Here is a 22,080-nt window from a genome sequence, read left to right on the forward strand (position 1 = left end):
TCCCACCCTATCTGCATTTTGGAGAGACCATTCCCTCTGCAACTCCCTTGTCAGGTCCACGCCCCACACCAACCCACCCTTCCCTCCTGCAGGAAGTGCAAAACCTGTGCCCACATCTCCACCCCCCCCCCCCAAACACACACACACACACACACTTCCCTCCAAAACCCCAAAGCATCCTTTCACGTCCGACAGAAATTTACTTGTACTTCCACACACCTCATCTACTGCATCCGTTACACCTGATGTGGTCTCCTCTACTTTGGGGAGACAGGATGCCAACTTGCAGATCGTTTCAGAGAATATCTCTGGGACACCCACACCAACTGACCCCATTGCCCTGGAACTGAATACTTTAACTCCCCCTCCCCCTCCCACTCCACCAAGGACATGCAGGTCCTGGGCCCCCTCTATCGCCAAACCCTAACCACCTGATGCCTGGAGGAAGAATGCCTCATCTTCCGTCTTAGGACACTTCAACCACATGGGATAAATGTGGATTTCACCACACTTAACTTCAGTGATGGGGAGGCTTCTGGACAGGATTATTGGCAATAGAGCTTGTACTCACCTAGGGATTGTTACTGTACAAAGAGACTTTGGAGTGCAAGTTCATAGTTCCTTGAAAGTGGAGTCACAGATAGATAGGATAGTGAGAAGGTTTTTGGTATGCTTGTCTTTATTGGTCAGGATTTGGTATGTCATGTTGTGACTATTGAGGACTTTGGTTTGGCCACTTTTGGAATACTGTGTTCAGTTTTGGTCTCCCTGCTATAGGAAAGATGTTGTGAAACTTAAAAGAGTTCAGAAAAGATTTACAAAGATGTTGCCACGGTTGGAGGATTTTTTGAGCTATAGGGAGAGGCTGAATAGGATGGGGCTAATTTTCCTGTTTGTAAAAATAATGAGAACAGGTTAGCACAGATTTAAAGTGATTTGCAAATGAAGAAAGTGTGCTATGAGAAAAAACTTCTTTACACAAGAGTCGTTTGGGATCTGCAATAAAAACAGACAATGCTCAGAAAACTCAACAGGCCTGGCATCATCTGTGAACAGAAAAGCAGAGTTAATGTTTGGAGTCCGCTAAAACTCTTCTTCAGAATGACTTGAACTTGGACAAAGTCAGTCTGCTTTTTGGTCCACAGATGCTGCCAGATTGATGGCAATCAGTTTTTAAGATTGAGATTGTCTTTTGGGCTTGCAGTGAGGTCCACTTGTACCTAAAAGAAGCTTAACATTTAAGCGTAAGGCTTTGTTCTTCGCAGACAGCAAGTACCTGAGCACATGCTACACTTTTTCAACTTAACAAAATAGATGGCACCATTTTCTGGTTCATTGCCCAGAGCAATGCCCTGACCAATTAAAGTGAATCTGTGTGGTTTAAATTTAAACAAAGCTTGTTAGTCATCATCTAACGGTGCATTTACCGTGATGACACTCTCCCAATCAGAGTCCATGTGCCTGCCAACAGGCACTCTCTTCTCACATACTATAAAGTGTTATCCCCATTTATCCTTATTTTTGTGAATGTAATGGTGAGTGTAAAACGAGAAATTTTGCCAAAATGTGTCTTTTTTTCGACAATTATATAATAGTTCTTCGAAGTAACAGAGTATAGGAGAGCATGTATGTCTTTATCACCATAAAAATAAATTAAAGGTGGAAATTCTAGTATGCTGACTCCCGCAAAAAACGCCCATTCCCATCAATTATGGCAAAACTCTGAACTAAAGGCTTCTGAAAGGCTGTGGTTTAATACATTCATTACAGTACATTTAGAGTTTGTCCTATTGTGATGATATAAAGTTCTCATGTAAATGTGTTTTGCACTGAATACAGTAGCTAAGTGAGGACTCTAAAAGACATTCATCGTGTTAGTACACTGGTGGATTGGGCTTTGATTGTAGGCTGAGTTCTGGAAGATGGGATTTGATGAGAGAATTATAGCTGTAAATTAATGAGTTGGGTGCTAGGTTAAATTTTGTTGGAACATATAGTATTCTTACACTTAATTCCTTACTTGGTTTCTCACAGGTACTCCTCATCAGAAATATAGGCACAGCCAACTCTCCACTCCTGAACATATACAGCCACCTCTCTGTTCCCCTACAGATACAGTCCCTTCTCCATTCCAGCACAGATACAGTCCTTTCTCAGTGTGTTCAGCAACAATCACCTCTTCACTCCTGCATAGATACAGTTCCTTCTTCACTCCTATGTTCACACATTCCTTTCTCCACTCATGTACAAACACAATCATCTCTCCACTCTTCTAGAGGCACAGTCACCTCTCCACATCAATACAGACATGCTCATCTCTCTAATCCTGTACAGAGAAAATCACCTTTCCACTCATGTACAGATAAAATCACAACTTTACTCCTCCCATATAAAGGAAAACCTTCCCATTCCTGTACAGTTAGTGTTACATAAACAATCCTATACAGTCAAAGTAATATGTTTAGTACACTACTGGATAGCCAGATCTCTACTCAGTCCATGTGCTGTCACTTCTCCACTCGTGTACAAGTAGAGCCTTTCCCCTCTCCTTTAAAGACAGAGTCATGTCTTCACTTGGTACTGACACAATCACGTCATTGTGGTTCTGTTCGCCGAGCTGGAAGTTTTTGTTGCAAACGTTTCGTCCCCTGGCCAGGCGACATCATCAGTGCTTTGGAGCCTCCTGCGAAGCACTTCTTTGATGTTTCTCCCGGTATTTATAGTGGTCTGTCCTTGCCGCTTCCGGGTGTCAGTTTCAGCTGTCCGCTGTAGTGGTTGGTATATTGGGTCCAGGTCGATGTGTTTGTTGATGGAGTTGACCTGGACCCAATATACCAACCACTACAGCGGACAGCTGAAACTGACACCCGGAAGCGGCAAGGACAGACCACTATAAATACCGGGAGAAACATCAAAGAAGTGCTTCGCAGGAGGCTCCAAAGCACTGATGATGTCGCCTGGCCAGGGGACGAAACGTTTGCAACAAAAACTTCCAGCTCGGCGAACAGAACCACAACAACGAGCACCCGAGCTACAAATCTTCGCACAAACCTTGAACAATCACGTCACTTGTACACATCTTTTCATCTTTTCATTCCTGTACAGATGGAATCACCTCTCCAATCCAGTACAGATACGGCCATTGCACTTTTTCTGTAGTGGCAGTCCCTGTCCATCTCTGTACAGAGACAGTCAATTTGCTACTCTGATCATATCCAGCCATCTCTCCATTTCTGCTTGGAGAATCACCTCTAGATTTCTTTCACTTCTCCACTGCTGTACTTACAAAATTATCTCTCCACTCCTGTACAGACACAGACACTTCTTGTAGAGCCACAATCTCCTCTTGCTCCTGTATAGACACACTCACTTGTTTATTCTCATATAGGTTCACCCATCTCTCCACTCCTGTACAGACATCGTCCCCTCTCCACTCCTGTACAGACATCGTCCCCTCTCCACTCCTGTACAGACATCGTCCCCTCTCCACTTCTATCCAGATATATCCGTTTCTCTACCTATAGAGACACAGTCACTTGTGGACTAACACAGGCACTTCTCCATTTACTGTACACTCAGTCACCTCTCCATTCCTGTATTGACACCTTTGCACTATTGTACAAACTGAGTCACCCCGCTGCTCATGTAGAGATTTAGTCATCCCTCCACTTCTGTATAGATACAGCCATTTCCCCATGTGCTGACTCGGTCACCTCTCAACTCCTGTACAGAAAGTCACCTCTTCACTGCACAGTACCACTCTCTCTTTGCTCCCCCCCTCAACCCCGACCGTATGCCTGCACAGTTGCAGTCACATCTCCACTCCTGTAGTGACACAGTCTTGACTCCACTTCTGCACAGTCACCTCTCCACTGCAGTAAAGACACAATTACTGCTCCCTACTGTATAATCAGAGTCACTTTCATTCCTTGATGGATGTAACCACCATTCCTCTGCTATACAAACAGAGTCACCTCACTCACACCTATGCAGTCTGAATACTTTCAGAACAGTTTGAATACTTTCCAAAGCCTTCATAAATGCTGCTAGCTTCCCATTCTAAACACATGAAAACAAAGATTTCTCTCAGGTTGTGCTCAATGCACTGACGTCCGTGTATCCATGCAAACTCAGAATTACCTCTAACTTCCTGCAGATTTCAATGCCCCTTGCACACATCAGTGTAGAATCTCCTTTACACACAATCGTATCCTTGAGTGAACGTGAGTGGAGTTGATATTTTGTACCTAGAATGAACTTCATTGCTGAAACAGCGTAACAACATGGAGAATGGTGACTCACTTTTTGTTTTGTGCAGAGCACTTTAAATATTTCTTGTGTGCTCTCACATATGTAGTAACTTAGAAGGTACAACTTGTACTCAAATTACACAGACATCTCTAAGTTGCTGCCATTTAAAGCACTTCAGGTACAAATCCAAGTATTTTTAAAAACAGTGTTTTTGTCTCTGTACCACTATTCAGATAGTGGGTTCTCAACTCCCACACTAAGGAATAACCTGACTTTCCAAGAGTTAGTTTCTCTCTGTCTGCACTGATCTGATCTATTGGACTTTTGCTTGTTTGCAGGAGAGACTTGAGCACTTGCGGAAACAGTGTGGGCCCCATGTAGCAGCAGTGGCAAAAGATTCTGTGGAAGCAATCTGTGGGAAGATCTATTACATATCTGGTGAATATGTGAAGCGGGTCCGTGAGAAGCATTTACAATTACTCAAAGAGTGCAATATATCAGGTGAGCGAACCACATTGACACTTTCACTGATATGAGATTTTAAAAACTGAATTTGAATTCTCAAATTGCTGCGGTGACATTTAAACTCACAATCTGTCCAGTAATCCACTATGATCTGAGAAATACAGTGTCTGATATTCCCTTAATTATACAGCACTGTTCATCTGTAACATTGATCTACTCTGTTGATTGACCTCTTTCTGTGTCGGTCTCTTGTAATTGGTTCATTTCATAGGAACAGCAATCGATAATTTACCCCTTTACATCTACTCCACCATTCACTGAGAGCTTGATTGGACCACGACCTAGCTCTCCCATTCCCATCATATCTTTGGCGAACAAAAGTTATTTATCTCGGTTTTAAATTTAACAGTTGGGTTGTATATTTGAGAGAGAGATCCAAGCTGGCATGCAAAATTATTTTCTAATTCCACCCTCGAAAGATTTGGCTGTAATTTTATACTGCGCCCCCAGTCTTATAATGTCCAGCCAATGGTAGTTAATCTCTATATCTACCATATCTGTTCCCTGTAATATCTTGAAAACTGCAGTCAGGTTATTTCTTAGCGTAGGAGTTGAGAACCCATTGTTGAATAGGTGATAGAGTGAGAAAAACTCTGTGTTTAAAAAATACTTAGATTTGTACCTGAAGTGCTTGAAGTGGCTGCAATTTGAGTACAAGTTGTACCTTCTAAGTTACTACATATGTGTGACCACAAGAAGTATTTAGAAGGCTCTGCACAAGAGAAAATAAAGTGACGAACATTGGCTGTAACCTATAGGGCTATAGACTAACGAAAGTGGGATGGGCTGGACAGCTTGTTTTCAGCTAGCTCAGACATAATGTGCCAACTGATTTCCTGATCTGTAAAATTCTACCATTATATTCTGCATTGCATCTATGATTTCCGTTTGCATTTTCTTTCAGAAACATTTCTTTGGTTTCTAATGTTAGCTGTAAACCTGTCCTGTTATTTGTTTTCCCATAGAAGAGGTAGAGAGGCCGGAGGTAATGGACAGACTGGTGTACTGCTACCCTTTGAGACTGGCATTCCCTGCAATCCCACTCCCGCGTGCTGATTTGCACTTTGAGAATGAAGTTGCCTGTATACGATATAAAGGAGAAGTTAGAAAAATCAGCCGGAACTACTTGAGTAAACTGGTGGGTCATTTACTTGTTCTTTTATCTGATCATGCAAGATGAGAGGGTGTGAAATGTCTTCTGCTTTGCACCATGACCAGCTAGAGTATTGTTTTTCTGTATTTACAGTGCAAAAAGAGACCATTAACCCAACTGGTTTGTGCCACTCTTCATGCTCCACATGCAGATAACCCTATCAGTATATCCTCCTACTCATTTCCCACTCTAGTGCTTATCCTGATCATATTTATGAGTCCTAATTTTGATATCCTTTACAAAAAGAAGCACCTTCTATACCAAGCCTTTGAATAATTTTAAATTTCTCCATCACCTCTTGTTCTTCAACGAGAATGGTGCAGTCTTTCATGATCATTATAACAAAACAGCACACAGAACCCTACAGTGTGAAGCTGGTCATTCAGCTCATCAACTCCAAACTGAAGACCATCCCATCCAGACCCATCCACCTACCATTGTAACTCTGCATTTTCCATGGCTAATCCATCTAGTCTACTCATCCCTGGAGACTGTGGGACAATTTAGCAGGACAATCCATCTAACCTGCACATCTTTAGACTGTGGGAGGAAACCAGAGCACCTGGGGGAAACACACACAGGCACGGGGAGAATGTGCAAACTCCACATAGACTGATTGTAGAATTGAACCCAGATCCCTGGTGCTGTGAGGCAGCAGTCATAACCACTGTGTCCCTATGCTGCTACTGTTCTGGTCTGGTGAGTCTTCCTTTCATTTCTTCCAGTATGCTATCTTTATTGGAATATCAAAACGAGACTGCAGCCTATTTTCAAACTATTATCCAACAGGACTTCTTGGCTTTTCAGTTCTATTCATCTAAAATAATTCCTGTGTTTATTTTTGTTTTTAATATCCACGATAATCCACATTGCTTTTTTTAATGAATGCTCTCTCCATATCCCTTGATTTCTTTCCTTTTTGCACCTCTTTTAGATGCTGATTATTGCTCAGTATTGCTCTGTTTAGTCTTACTTCTAAAACACCTCCTGAGAAAACTCGGAGGACATTCAAGGACTTGGTTATTTTCTTGAGTAATTTATGATGTCAGATTTTTTGCTTTTTCATGGTCAGTACTATTTATGTAAGGGCAAGATTTTTACCCAGCATCCCACCTGAAAATGGACATCAGTGGGAAATTAAACCGATGAAAAACTCATTTAAGTTGAGGGTGGCAAAATTCTACAGGTCTTTCTGTTGCTGTTAAGTTGCTACCACCTCTTCTTGAAGCTGCCGTTACTCTGTTGGTTTCCATGACAACTTTGTAGCACAGTTATTCTTCTGTAAGTGAATTCTAACCAATTGAAGCCATTTATCATTTGGCTTGGATTTTCTTGTAATCCTAGATGCTGTCTTAATACCTTAAACGATATCTTCTTTCTTAGCCCTTGTTTTTGATTCTAAGTCCAACTTGCTATTGACCTAACCTTCATCAATGTTTGCAGATAAATCAGAGACAAATTATCCCTTTCCAGAAAAGTCATAGCAACTTTAGTTGCAACTTCAGTGACCTTTCATTTTTAATGTGGATAAAAGGTGAGATTCAAGGGATTTTCAAAGAGAATAAAGCCACGAGAGTCCATGGTTTGAATACAACAATACTTCATAAATTAGAACAGTAATGTAATCTACAGTACATATTCATCATCTTTTAAATACTCAGAATTAACTGGTAAAAATGGGCAATAGTGATTCAACCTCCTACAGCGCACACCATATACAAGTCTGATCAATCCTATGGGTTTCTCATCAATTCCTTCTTTAGATGTTATGACACAATGTGTCATCAAATCTCATTGAACTTCACAAGGGAACACAATTCTTTCCTTTTGCTGATCTGACCTTGACATTCTCTCAAAGGTTATTCTGTCCTGGGCTGCCTCAATAACTGTTCCTGTTCTGATCATACTCCTTTCCTGGATCCTTGCTCCCCCAGATTCCGAATACTATGCTCCAGTACTCACTCACAGGTAGAGCTCCTGCTTTCTGTTGACACCCAACTTCACCAAGCGAGAACTTCCCTCTGGGTATTTCCGGAGCTGTAATCTTGCTCAGTAATAATACTCACAGGCTTCTGAATCTTTCGCGGTTTCCCTCCAGAATAGGGCCAGTGAACTTCCTCTAGCTCCCCAGGATTTCTTCTGAGTCCAGACTCTAAAACTTAGCAGCTCCCTAATTTATTGAATTTCTTCCTGCCTTTGTTCGAACTGCTGTTGACTCCTTCCCTGAAGAACAACTAAAAATCAGCACCCCTAACATGGAGTTCCCATCTCTGACTCTTTCTTTAGTTAACTGTGAACTACAACAGTTTATCAGTGACCCCGAACTGTTCTGAATGACCAGTTGAGACTCTTGCAATCAGCCCTGCTCCTATTGCATTATTGTTGTGTTTCATCAAGAATTCAGTCTTCTCTGGCACAAGTGCACACACAAGAAATGAATTTCACCACAGAATAGAGTCCAAAGCCACTACTAGGAGACTAGAAAGTCACGACTATTCCCTAGTGGGAGGACGTTCCACCAATTGGACTTAATTAAGAATCCCTACGATGCAGATAAATGCCATTCGGCCCATCAAGTCTGCATGAACTCTCTGAAGACCATCCTAACCCCAGATTTACCATAGCTAACGAACTAGCCTGCACATTCCTGGACACTATAGAGCAATTTAGCATAGCTGATCCACCTAATCTGCACATCTTTCCACTGTGGGAGGAATCCGGAGCACCCAGAGGAAACCCATGGAAATGTGAGGAGAATGTGCAAACTCCACCAAACAGTCACCCAAGGCTGAAATTGAACCACTGAGCTACCGTACTACCTGAGAATGGATTGTCAGCCAATTTGAGTAACCAGCAGCTCCAGCAGCCCTGACTTGGCAGAGCTAGTTAGTGGATGCTGCTGGGACTGCAGCTAGTCCCAAAAGAAGGCCGAACTAAATCCTGAATCCAGGAATGTTCACAGAGAGGGTTTGGTAAAGGGTGGGTTTTAATGTCCATGGAAGGGGCATACTGTCTTCTGGAGGATACCCCAATACACAACACAAAGATAGTATGCCGTCCCCCACTTTCTTTCTGCATTTTTAAAAATTTCCCAAGAATTGGACTGCTAATATCTGCCCATGCCAGTTGTATTATGGCATGTTAGGGCAATATTGAGGTCAAGAAGCTCAATCGATCCTTGGTTACTTATTTCTTTGGAGGCTTCAGTTTATTTCTAGACTCAGCTAATAAAGTGAACTGCTTCTAAGTGAAACAAAAACTGAAATTGCTGGAAAAGCTCAGCTGGTCTGGCAGAACTGAAGAAGAGTCACTCGACCCAAAATGTTAACTCTTATTTCTCTCCACAAATGCTGCCAGACCTATTAAACGAGGTTTCACTGGAAACGCAGTTACGGCATTTTCGGAGCTCAATATGCCAGGCGTCATCAGTTTCCTGCTCCACAGTGCAGCTCTGCTAATTATGTCCAGAAGTGTCTAATTACTCATTCTCCAAACATATTTTTCAGTCAGTATTGTTCAGTGCTGTAATCTCATCCTCAACAGAAATTAGGTCATGGTTGTTTGCCCATATCACTTAGAACTAAGTAAAAACCAAAAGATCTGTGGATGCTATAAATCAGAAACAAGAACAGAAATTGCTGGAAAAGGTCAGCAGGTTTGGCAGCATTTGGGGAGAGAAATAAGAGTTAACGTTTTGAGACCTGCTCAGGGTGGGTGGTATGTTGGTGGGCTGGGCTTCTGCAATACTTTTAATGTTCCCTCAGCTGAAAACACACCCAGTAGGGCCACATAAAATCCAGCCCCAACACTGAGAGATGAGAGTGAAACGCCAGCATTGAGAAAATTGAGAATGAGAAACCTAAAGCGATTCTTCCTGAATCTCCCAGAATCCATAACTAGCGTCATCCAGTTGAACTAATGGCAGATTATAGAAACTAGGCCAGTATTTGCAGATTTTAATAATATAAAACAACAACGGTGCATTATGCTAGTCCTTTATTCAAAACAACAGAGGGCGGATGAAAAAGAGGAATCTCCTTTAGAGGAATTAATTTTTGCATTTACGTTTTTCCTATGAGTTTGTTTACTGCTGGATATCAGCACTGTTTCTTTATGTGTTTTTTATTTTTGTTATCCCTCATAAGGTCCCCAAATAATAATGCACAATATTCATAAAATATTATTTCCATTTGGCGTCAAATTATCCAAGTGTCCTACCTGCCACAAATTTGACATGGTCCAAAACACAAAATAAACATCTCCTTACCCATCAGGGAACTGCCTAGTTAAAATATATTTTTTACAAAGCACTTCAGACCTGTATGCAAACTGAAACCGGACAAATAATGTGGAATGCTCGTCTTTTTAAAGCTAGAATAATAAGTCCATTGAATTAATCACTTTCACCCCGGCTAGTAAACTTTTCATTCACTTTGGAGGCTTGGGTTTATTTCTAGAACCAGCTAAGAAAGTGAATTAGTTCCAAGTGATATGTGCAAACAACCATGACCTAATTTCTGTTCAGGATGAGACTACAGCACAGAACAAGATTAACTGAAAAACACAGTTTAGGAGCAAATTACTGCAGATGCTGGAATCTGTACTGAAAACAACTGCTGGAGATCACAACGGGTCAGACAGCATCCATGGAGGGAGAGCAAGCTAACGTTTTGAGTCTAGGTGACTCTTCATCAGATCCTGAAAAACATGTTGAGAGAATAAGTGGTTAGACAGTTTTGGACAAAATTATCAGAATTGCACTGTGGAGCAAGAAACCAGCGATGTTATCTTTGATTTTGACCTCCAAGACATGCTCCTATCTAATCTAGTGAAGATGTGGCTGTTTTGTGCAACTTCCCATTCCAGTAGTTCGCTTGTACCACCTTGCTGAATTGATGAGTTAGATAAAATTAATTGAAAAGTTGGTTATTAAAACTATTTTGTCTTGTCATTTTTTTTTAGGAACAGCTCTATAAGTACAGTTGTATTGATGATGTGCGATTCGATAAGTTCTTGACAAGAGTCTGGTGCTTACTCAGGCGGTACCAGGTAAGCTGCAAACCCAATTCAGTACAGTGAGGAACATTTACTCCGTCAATGTTTTAAGATTTATAGAAAAGTATGTTGTTACCATTATATTCCAGGTAGTCCTTGCACAAATTTAACCCATCTTCAGGAACATTTCCTTAACTTCGGTTTCCGGCTCCCTGCACCAAGTTTAAATTAATGCTAATGGAGTGTTAACTTGAGTTCACATTTTCTCTGCAGCTCTAGAATTTGTGGGGAGCTATCTTAATGGAATTTCATTCAAGGTTGTGTGATTGTGTCGTTGAGATTTTTTTATTGTTAATATAGTTATTGAGTAATGATTTACCCTGATTGAATTAATTCTGTTGCAAGCTCCCAATTTTAACATTAGTGTAAAAATGCTGAAGATGGTTGTTATGGCTGCCTGTTGCATTGCTTGTCTTTGCAAAATGTAAAGCCCACCTGTCCTCAGCATGAGAGCTCAATATGACAAAACACTATTGGAAGGTAATTTGGGTTACCAAGCTGTTTATAGTTAGGCGTTTCTGTAGCCACAAATGAAACTCCAGGATGGTTTATTGTATCCTTGTGCAAGAAAGATCTCAAATGCTGACAGGACATTCTGGAGCGAGAGGGTGAACAGCCAGTTGGACACATTGGTACAGACAACATAGATTGTGGGTGGCACGGTGGCACAGTGTGAGTGTGTGTGTGAGTGTCTGTGAGAGTGTATGTGTGTGTGAGTGTGAGTGTGCCTCACAGCGCCAGAGACCCGGGTTCAATTCCCGCCTCATGCGACTGACTGTGTGGAGTTTGCACGTTCTCCCCGTGTCTGTGTGGGTTTCCTCCGGGTGCTCCGGTTTCCTCCCACAGTCCAAAGATGTGCAGGTCAGGTGAATTGTCCATGCTAAATTGCCCGTAGTGTTAGGTAAGGGGTAAATGTAGGGGTATGTGTGGGTTGCACTTCGGCGGGTCGGTGTGGACTTGTTGGGTCGAAGGGCCTGTTTCCACACTGTAAGTAATCTAATCTAATCTAATCTAAGATAAAAAGAGGGATGAGATCCAAGAAGCAGATTAGAGATAGTTCTCCTACAGCGAAACCTTGCTTAATAGAAAATCTTTAGTAGAAATAGTGGGGCCTATGGGAAAATGAGGTTGGGGCAGACCAGCAAAACATATTACTCATGATCGCTCAAAAATCACCCAAAAGCCTAATACAAAGTGCAGAACAGCACAGAGACTTCAGCGCTGACATGTTGCTTGCGCAGAACAGCACGAAGATTGGTACCAACATCGTGCATGTGCGGATGCTGGAGCATGCGTAGAATGGCAAGAACATTGGTGCAGGAGCAGAATGGTGCGGAGCTTTCGGCCTGCACATCCGTGCATGTGCAGAATGAAGTGGGCAAACCAATCTGCGCTGAAATTGCCATTGGAAGTAAATACCGTTCCCTAATTCTTCAGCCAATTGGTTATAGCCAATTTGTGCTGCTGAAACGCACATTATACCAGACAAACTATATAGGGATTTAGGAAGTAAATGGAGAAATAGGACCGCAAAGGTAGTGACCTCAGGATTATGACCAATGCTATGTGCCAGGCAGAGTAGAAATAGCAGAATATAACGGATGAATGTGAGGATGGCATGATGGTGCAGAGGGGTGGGTTTCAGATTCGTGAGGCAGTGGGATCAGTTCTGGGGGAAGTAGAGTCAGTAAAACTGGATGCTGTACATCTGGGCATGTCCGGGCATGATTTCCAAGGGGGAGTATTTGCTAGAGTGGTTGGGGACGGTTTGAACTAAAGTGGCAGTGGGTTGGAAACTTATACAGAGGAACCTCGATTAAGGACATGGGCAGGGAGTATATTGAATGCCAGATAATCAATGCTGGATAACATAGTTAGCCATGCATCGGGACCTTGCGATCTTGTTTGGATAATCCAAAATTCAGTTAATCGAATGCTGGATTATCGAGGTTCCTCTATAATTTCTGGTCATTTCTGTCTAGTGCAAAAGTAAAGTGGGGAAGGTGGCCAAAACATGGTTTACAAGGGAAATTATACATTATATCAGATCCAAGGAAAAGGCATCCAAATTGTTCTGAAAAAATAACAGACCTGAGGAGTGGTTTAGAATTCAGCAATGGAGGACTAAGGGAATGATTAAGAAAGTGAAAATATATATGAGAGTAAACTTACAGGAAACATAAAAACTGACTAAAAATTTATACAGGTATATGAAGAGAAAAAGATTGGTGAAGATAAATGTAGCATCATTACATTCCGAAACAGGGTGAGTCATAATGGGAAACAAAGAGATGTCTGACCAATTAAACACATATTTTGGTTCTGTCTTCACTGAAGACACAAGTAATTTCCCATAAAATGCTGTAGAACAGAGTCTAGTAAACTAGAGGGAGAACTGTTTCTTAATTTAAGATAAAAGAAGAGGGTTATCGGACTTGCTCTGAAGTCTGTTGGACAGCAAATGTGTTTTTGGTTAAAGCTGTTTGCACTTGGAGACAGTGGCAGTAACCTATGTGCTAACTGGGGATAGACTGAGATTTTCCAAAGTCCCAGAAAAGTGTTGGGAATGTTGGATTGTTAACATTTATGCTTTAAGCTATGTACCTACTTGCAACATTAGAGAGTTGGTGTGTCAAGAATGGCTAATCAGCATTTCTTTTTGGACACAATACTAATGTGATTCACTTTGCCGTAGAGATGGGTTTTGAGAGGGAAGGCTGTAAGATGTAGCTGAAAACTCACAGAGGTAGATTGGTCTGCCATGATATGGGAGAGCAGCTATAGAGAGCAAGACGTTATGGTTCACCAGCCAGGTAGTGATGGTGTAATGGATATGTCAATAAACTAGCAATCCGGACTTTGGGCTAATGTTCTGGCGATATGGGTTTGAATGCCACTATGGCAGATGGTGAAATTTGAATTCAATAAAATTCTACTCAAATGGTAAAAAGCTAATCTAATGGTACACAGTGTTTGGTTATTGTAAAAACCTCATCTAATTTACTGATGTCCTTTTGGGAAAGAAATCTGTTATCTGTTACGGGGGATGGCCTATATGTGTGGTACGGTAGCTCAGTGGTTAGCACTGCTGCCTCACAACACCAGGGATCCGGCTTCTACTCCAGCCTTGGGCGACTGTCTGTGTGGAATTTGCACATTCTCCCCGTGCCACGTGAGTTTCCTCCAGATGCTCCCTGTTTCCTCTCACAGTCCAAAAGATGTGCAGTTTAGGTGAACTGGTCATGCTCAATTGCCCACAGTGTTCAGGGATACTTGATTAAATGCATTAGTCAGGATTAAATGTAGAATAATAGGGTAGGAGAATGGGTCTGGGTGGTTTACTGTTGGGTCAGTGGGGACTTGTTGTGCTAAATGGCCTGTTTCCACACCATAGGGATTCTATTCTCTGATAAGATTCCCTACAGTGTGGAAACAGGCCCTTCAGCCCAACCAGTCCACACCGACCCTCCAAAGAGTAACCCACCTCTGACACTACGGGCAATTTAGAATGGCCAGTTCACCTGACCTGCACATCTTTGGATTGTGGGAGGAAACTGGAGCACCCGGAGGAAACCCACGCAGACACAGGGAGAATGTGCAAACTCCACATAGACAGTCGCCCAAGGCTGGAATTGAACCTGGGATGCTGGTGCTGTGAGGCAGCAGTGTTAACCACTGTGCCACCATGTGACCCAAAATAAGGCTGATATGTAACTCTAGACCAACTGTGATGTGGTTGACCCTGGGCAATTAGGGATGGGAAATAAATGGTAGTCTGGTAAGTGAGGTCCACATCCCATGAACTAATAAGAAAAAGCAGGTTTGCATTCCCACTTTGATCCAGAAATAGAATTATAAACTATTAATACTACATACAGATACATTCTCATAAGAGGTGTTGGTTTTCTTCTTTAAAAAGGCAGACTGGGGGAAAAAACCCTTTGGGACATGAGTCTGGTAACAAGGAATAGTATGTGAACACTTCTCACATCCACTTTTTCCAGTCGATGAAGCTAAATGGTTCACAGACTGATGATAGATATCTACTTATGATTCTTTCCAACTTGGATTTGAGAGCCTGAAAATTAGTCACAGTCTAACCTTTCCAGTTTTACCAGCTGACAGAAATACTGTTATTTGCAAAATCTATCAGGTTCTCAGAAAGTATGACAGAGAACAGGATTTCAGGAGTCAGACTTTTAGCTTCTGGATCTGTAGAACAGATAACTCCAGAGAGGGTCATAAGACAACCATTAACATGGGGGCTGTAGGCCTCTAAAAACCAGGTTTTCTCATAAGTAAGGCAATAAACCCTACCTCTTATCTCCTTTAAAACTTCGCTTTGCGGTTTCTTCAATGTCAGTGATTTTCAGTAAAACAACAAGTGTTTTTAAACTATATTGAGCTGTTAGATTAATGTCCAAATAATTACATGATAAAATAGTCTTAAATCCAAGAAGTAGCGAGTTTTGAGAAGATTTGTAGCTCAGGTTATGGATGTAGGTTTGCTCGCTGAGCTGGAAGGTTCATTTTCAAAAGTTTCGTCACCCTACTAGGTAACATCTTCAGTAAGCTTCCGGCCAAAGCACTGCTGGTGATTCCTGCTTTCTATTTATTTATATAAAAATGATAGATAGAAATAGAAATCAGGAATCATCAGCATGCTTTGTCCAGAGACTCACTGTAGATGTTACCTAGCATGGTGACAAAACGTTTGAAAATGAATCTTACAGCTCAGCGAGCAAACCTACATCTAAATCCAAGAATGTCCAAATCTTCAAGTCCTTTTTCTAAAACAAATAAATAAGATAAATAAAGACACATATTCTCAACACTACTTGAAGGACAATGTAAAGTATAACCGCAAAATATATTTTCACTTGTGTTAAAAGAAAAGGAAATGCTTTGTTGTTTGAAATTTGTCATCCTTTCATTTGTCATTGATGAGTGTATGACAAATAGCTTCGGCAATATGTTTGTCTTTGCAGCAATATTCAAGTTCTCCTCTATCAAGCAGATGTCTGTCAGTATACCTTTGCAGACATTGTCTCCCCCTCATGACTTGCTTTTCTATTCATCCTTATATTGTCAATAAATTTGGCTACAATATGGTTAGTCCTTTCATCAATGTCATTGACATACAATACAAATAGTGAGACCCCAGTGCTGATCCCTGTGACAATTTTACTAATTACAGTATCCAACCTGGAAATGACTCATTTATTCTGACTCTGTTTCTTTTTAGTTACAGTCTTCTATCCAATAAAATAAATCCCTTCCATTCCTCTGCAGTTGCATTTATGAGGCACTTTATTGAATGCATTTTGGAAATCCAAATACTCCATATACCTACTGGTTTCATTCATCCATCTTTGCCTGTTAACAAAGAAGTCTAATATATTTCTTAAACACAATTTCCCTTTCACAAAACTATGTTGATTCTGCCTGATTATATTATGCTTTTCTAAATAATCTGCTCTTGACTCTTTCATTATAGACTCCCAACACTTTCTTAATTATAGATTCTACATTTACAAGCCTGTATTCTCCTGTTTTAAAGGTATTAAGGGATGTGAGCCAAAGACTGGCATATGATCTCAGATCAACCATGATCTCATTGAATGGTGGAACAGGCTTGAAGGACTGAATGCCTATTCCTGTTCCTATGCTTTCTTCCTCCTTTCTTGAAAAGAGGTGTTACATTTGCAATTTTTAGGTCTGCTCGGATCTTTCCACAGTATGGAACATTTTGCAAGACTACAACCAATGTATCCACTACTTTTGTGATCCCAGGATGCAAGCCATTAGACCCGAGGACATGTCAGCCTTTAGTCCCATTAGTTTTAAGACAATGGGCTACCATTTATCTCACAAAAGTTTGCTGATTTATGTCAGTCACAGGATTCACCACCATTGTTAAAATGGCCACAAGCTCATTTGTTTGTTCTTTTGTGGGATGTAGGTCTCTCTTATGAATGCACTTTCTTTGGCCACCAAGTCCTGGAATGGGACCTGATCTTGCTATGCCCGAAGATCTCCTGCTGCAATGGGATAGTACCGTACAATGCAACCGTCCTTTCAGGTCAACAGTTCATGGTCATGCAGTAGTCATTGCTATGCGGTTTTATTTATTTACTTAGAAAATGCAAATTCCCAGAGCTAAGAACCAGCCTTCCCATTTGTTGAATTCAAAGTGATTAGTCCACCAGTTAGTCAAGAGGAGACACTCTTCAGTGATGTGCAGCATTGCTTGTGTGTATCCACAAGTGTGTAAGGGGTTTGTACTGAGGACCCAATGGTGGATGTTGGCTGCACAGGGGCCTAGCCTGGCCTGAACCTGTTTAACAGTGACCATTCTCACTGTGCCATTTCAAAGCTTGCCATTTGATAGATGAGATTTTGCACAATGAACTTGTTAGTGACTTCCCTTATTTTCAGTCCTTGGTCTAAAGGATGTTGGCTATGGAAGGTTGCTTAATAAGGGGAATTGAGAAGGAAAGCAGCAGTAAGTCATCACCGACTAGATAAATGAGCTGGATGGCTTCAATCAGCTTTTGGGTTTACATTGGTTGAGGAGTCTGAGTGGAGTGTGACACTGATGAGGACCAGAAGCAAGAGGACGGGGCGGTGAGCACTGATGCGTTGTTGTTGCATTCAATTGAGTGTCAACAAAGTGCCAAGCAGTAGCCCAGTAAAATGCAAAGATATATTGCAATACGATAGAGCTGTTTAATACAATGCAATAATATTACTGTACAATTGCAGTGCACATTATTGTACAGATACCTCTTGCAGTAGACCTGGCAGTGCAGTGGCCCCTTACACTGGAGTAGCCCCTGACAGCCCCTTGCAGTGAACATGATATTGATTGTAATTGGAAACTGCGCGAGTCTTGTTCAGTTTCAGCTGATTTGTGGAATCTGAGTCTCTGTATTATGAACAAAAGTATCTTTAAAATAGTGCAATTATAAGAAACATGTGCTACTTTAACAATCACGCAGTTTTGTAATGCTGAAATGTGCAGAATATTGTTCAAGCAACCTTGCAGGAGTTACCCGTGCTAATCTGAGAAAGTTGGTACCTTGCTTTGGTTTTCTCCTGTAACTATCCAGCTGTAAATTACCAAGCTGTGATTGACTACAGCTTATCATTAGGAAATGATATAGACGATGCTAACAGTTGATAGCGTAAGGATTTTACAGTGCCACATTTGTTTTGTTTCAGTCCATGTTTGGTGTTGGGATGCACGAAGGCACTGGCTTTCAGGGGGCTCTACCAGTACCAGTGTTTGAAGCTCTGAACAAACAATTTGGCGTCACGTTTGAGTGTTTTGCCTCACCACTGAACTGTTATTTCAGACAGTACTGCTCTGCATTTCCTGACACTGATGGTTACTTTGGATCCAGGGGGTGAGTCCAACTTAATCACTAATTTGTAGTGAATGTATTGTCAATATCTCATAGTGTTGTTGTGGTCAGTCTGTTAGTAAACCTTCCATCTAAAGCAGGACGAGTACCTTGAGATATTTTCTCTGTTGTTTGGATAACTTTCAAAGTTTTGTATCTTCACTGTGATGATGATTTGTACCATATTCCTTATTTTGGCAAAGTTTTTGTTGTAATGCCCTATTTCTTGGTGACTCACTTAACATTGTTTCACTTTAACATGGTTAATAACATGGGGATAATACCACTTAGTATTTCCAGTTTCACTTTAACATTATTTGGCACAGACTGCTTCTGTGCAAGTGACCTCGACTTAAGTGCTACCGTCCTTGTCCTCAGCCCCTCCTCCCCCACCCACAGCAGCACTTGCCTCCCAGCTTTGCCTACTGCCCTCTTAGTCCCTGGGTCGAAAAGTGTGGCACTGGAAGAGCACAACTGGTCAGGCAGCATCCTAGAGCAGGAGAGTCGATGTTTCCGGTATAAATCCTTTTAAAGTCTTCTGTTGTCTTCCACTGGATGCTCTGGGCTCCATCTAGTTCTGGAAGCTGGTTGGTGCAAGTAGCACTGGGACTGAGCCATGACATGCACTGACCAACTTCGACCAGTAGACAGAGCCCCGTCAGTCTAAATGTACTAGAAGTGTGCTGTTCTGTATTTTAGAATTGTCCTACGTTTTATTGTATATTATATTTCTTTTATGCTTAGGCTATAATTTATTTTGTAAGCTACTTCAGTTAGGAATGTATAGTGCTGCCCATGCAGGGGGCAGTATTACAACTTGAACTGTTTTTCCAGTTGAGGTTTGTCTAAAGGAACCTAACTCTGATCCAGGTGTTGTTTCATGTGGGAACCTGTTTCATGTAAAGCTGTTTCACTTGAAGTCACAGTTTTCATTTCTATAACCACAACTTTAAGTGAGGACTCTCTACATGCTTTTCTCTCAGGTCTTTTCTCTTTCATATCAGTTTCTGCCCCAAATCTCTGTTGTTCCTCTACACTTCATACTTATCATTATCGTACTTCTTGCTTGTGCACTTCATTTTCACTTTTGCCTGTCACTATAGCTGTGATTATATGTAAATCTGTCTGGTAGGAATAGAACACATTTGGGCCAGTGTCTTTGATTTACATTTTATTCTTCATTAGCTCCAGTGATGGGTAAGTAAAATCAGAAAAGGTGTAAATGTGAACGTCTTTGAATGGATGTCACTCTGTATTCCACGTTTCCGCCTCCCTTGTGCCTCTTATTTTCTTGTTGTTTACATATTGCTCACTTTTGTATTTTAAATTTGACGCATATCTAAATTCCTTTGCTCACTCACCAAACTCTCCCGGGCCCTTCTCTCATTTCTATGTGTCTCTTTCCCTCATCTCCATGTCTGATTGTATCCCTCTTACATTTTCTGTTGCTCATTCTCTTTCGATCCTCGCTATCTCCCATTTCTCTGTCACTTTGTAACTGGCTCTTTCTCACTGTCAGATATTCCATGATGTTTTGCATTACCCAGCTTGATTCATACTATGCTTCTTTTAAGTTTGCATATTTTGCTCATTTTTTTTTACCAAGGTGAAGAATCACATACTTTGCGCACTTTTCTGTGAAAATCAGGTGTCTTGGGGAAGTGTAGCACTGGTTAGGTGGAAAGTAAAGCTCTCTGAACTACTTTGTCAAGCACTCCCCGTTAGTCCAGGATGGTTCCCTGTACCCCATACCCAGAAAAGCTCAGTGGAGTTCTACAGTATGAAACACGTTCTAGCATCTGTGAAGAATGGAGTGAAGTTGTTTCTGATTTAATTCCTCATCCCAGTGGAACAATATTTGAGATGCTTGGTTCATCTATGATATCTTTGTGTTATGCAATAAGTTCACATATCCTGTAGCTGATCTCATTACAAGCCTGTGGCCTTGTCAGCCAATCTGATATCTGGTCACTTGTGTCTGTGTGGTCACTTTCACCTGCATGAGTTCCATGTCATCCAACTCACTAGGATCCCAATCTGGTGAATGGAGAGAGTTTTCAGTCCTCTACAAATGATGTTTGAGAATTCCCTACTACAGAAAGTGATTGATGCCTTAACCTCCAGGGAGAGATAGAAAGAACAGTCAAGACAGTGAAATCATTAATGCATAAGAATCCTGTCCGTCATTCAGTTACAGATCAATATCATTGGATAATGGGTCCTGGTCAGCAGAATTGTTAATGGGAAGGAGGTTAGAAACAGGCTTACACCACTTTCAGAGTACAGCCTCAGCTCAACTGTAACCTCTCGAGACCAGGAGAAGGTAAGACAATTGGAGAAAAAGACAGCAAAAATCAGAAGGGGTGATACAACTCTAAACACAGGGTGGACACTCTTGTCAGCCTTAAATCCAGGGCAGTGAGTCTGGTTAAGGGACAAGCAATTGTCATCAGACAGATACATCAACTGAGATGTTATATTCTCTGAACTCCTGAAGGGACATCTAGGAGGAACAGGGAACAGTGAGCAATGAGGTGAGACCAAATATGATTATCAAATTATGTGGAACAGCCGTACCAAACTACGTCAGACAGTGTACAGAGTGGTGCAACTATTCCATACAACACCAGCACCTTAGTATTGTACTAGAGCAAACTAGATCAGGATTTCAGTCAAAGTTCCAGATCATCTTGAACTTTGGGCTTTGTGGATGCGCAGGAAGTTGATGGTAATGGTGATAGAAGTAATAATGACGTTAATGATGACAAAGAACATTAAGATATGTAAAACATCTGGAGTAATACCAGCCAGGTAGAGAGAATCTTAGGGCGAGATATGATATAATAAAATTCATATAAATTAGGATGATGCAATTGATTGCATGACTCTGATGTCAGTCAGAAAGTGACAGGTCTAGAATGTACATGTGAAGAGGGAGATCTTAGATGCTACACTAAAGAATTGTATTTGATAACCTACTGTGTACAGATGTAAATAAAGGAGTGTTGTGGTACATCAGGAATTGAAGAGCCTTACATAAAAATAAAGAATAAACAAGATTTAAGACTCTTACTGAGACATAATGAGTAAACGGTCTCACGGATGGTGCACATTCAACCCCCACAGCCCTGACATTCTCCAGACCAGTGTCAGTGGGCAGATAGCAACATTGCCTTAAAGCAGAAGCTAAAGCAAATATCCTCTTCATTGTTAAGCAGTTTGGATCAGTTTTGCCTTCATCAACAATAAACTGACTTACAACCTGCATTAAACATTTTTGGAGTGAATTGCATCCCTTCTTCTATAACCACTCAGTTTTGTTGTTATTTTATGTGAAGCTGAGCCAACCAGATATAAGAGTAGATATGGATAGATTAGATTTCCCAGCTAGAGTGTGCTGATCCTTTCTATTTGATGAAAGTTAGCCTCATCTTACAGAGGTTCACTTGCAGCTTCTTTCCTTTATAACCTACCAAAGCCAGGATTTCAGTGCATTTCAGGTTGAATGCTGCATTTTTCAGGACAAGAAATCTGGACAGATTATATTTTTGAGGTTTTTTTGCAGGAAGAGAGAGAAAGAGGGTTCATATATTGAACAGGTTTGATTAGTGAATGAATTTACAAAGACAGCTTATATTTATACGGTACCTTCAAGGTGTGTGCTGGACATAACTTCATGTCATTTTTTTC

At 41.2% G+C, this 22,080-nt stretch overlaps 1 protein-coding gene across 2 annotated transcripts in view; it reads left to right on the plus strand.

Moving 5' to 3' along the window:
• pcif1 (phosphorylated CTD interacting factor 1) overlaps window positions 1–22,080 on the plus strand; it is a 112,233-nt gene that overhangs the window by 60,324 nt on the left and 29,829 nt on the right. For both annotated transcript variants that reach the window (XM_060836253.1, XM_060836254.1), the window contains exons 10-13: window positions 4,590–4,752; window positions 5,742–5,914; window positions 10,892–10,978; window positions 18,209–18,393. In XM_060836253.1, coding sequence (XP_060692236.1) covers window positions 4,590–4,752; window positions 5,742–5,914; window positions 10,892–10,978; window positions 18,209–18,393 — 608 coding nt within the window. The remainder of the gene's footprint in view (window positions 1–4,589; window positions 4,753–5,741; window positions 5,915–10,891; window positions 10,979–18,208; window positions 18,394–22,080) is intronic.

The sequence above is a fragment of the Hemiscyllium ocellatum genome, chromosome 15, assembly GCF_020745735.1.
Source record: "Hemiscyllium ocellatum isolate sHemOce1 chromosome 15, sHemOce1.pat.X.cur, whole genome shotgun sequence".
In the NCBI taxonomy this organism is placed as follows: Eukaryota; Metazoa; Chordata; class Chondrichthyes; order Orectolobiformes; family Hemiscylliidae; genus Hemiscyllium; species Hemiscyllium ocellatum.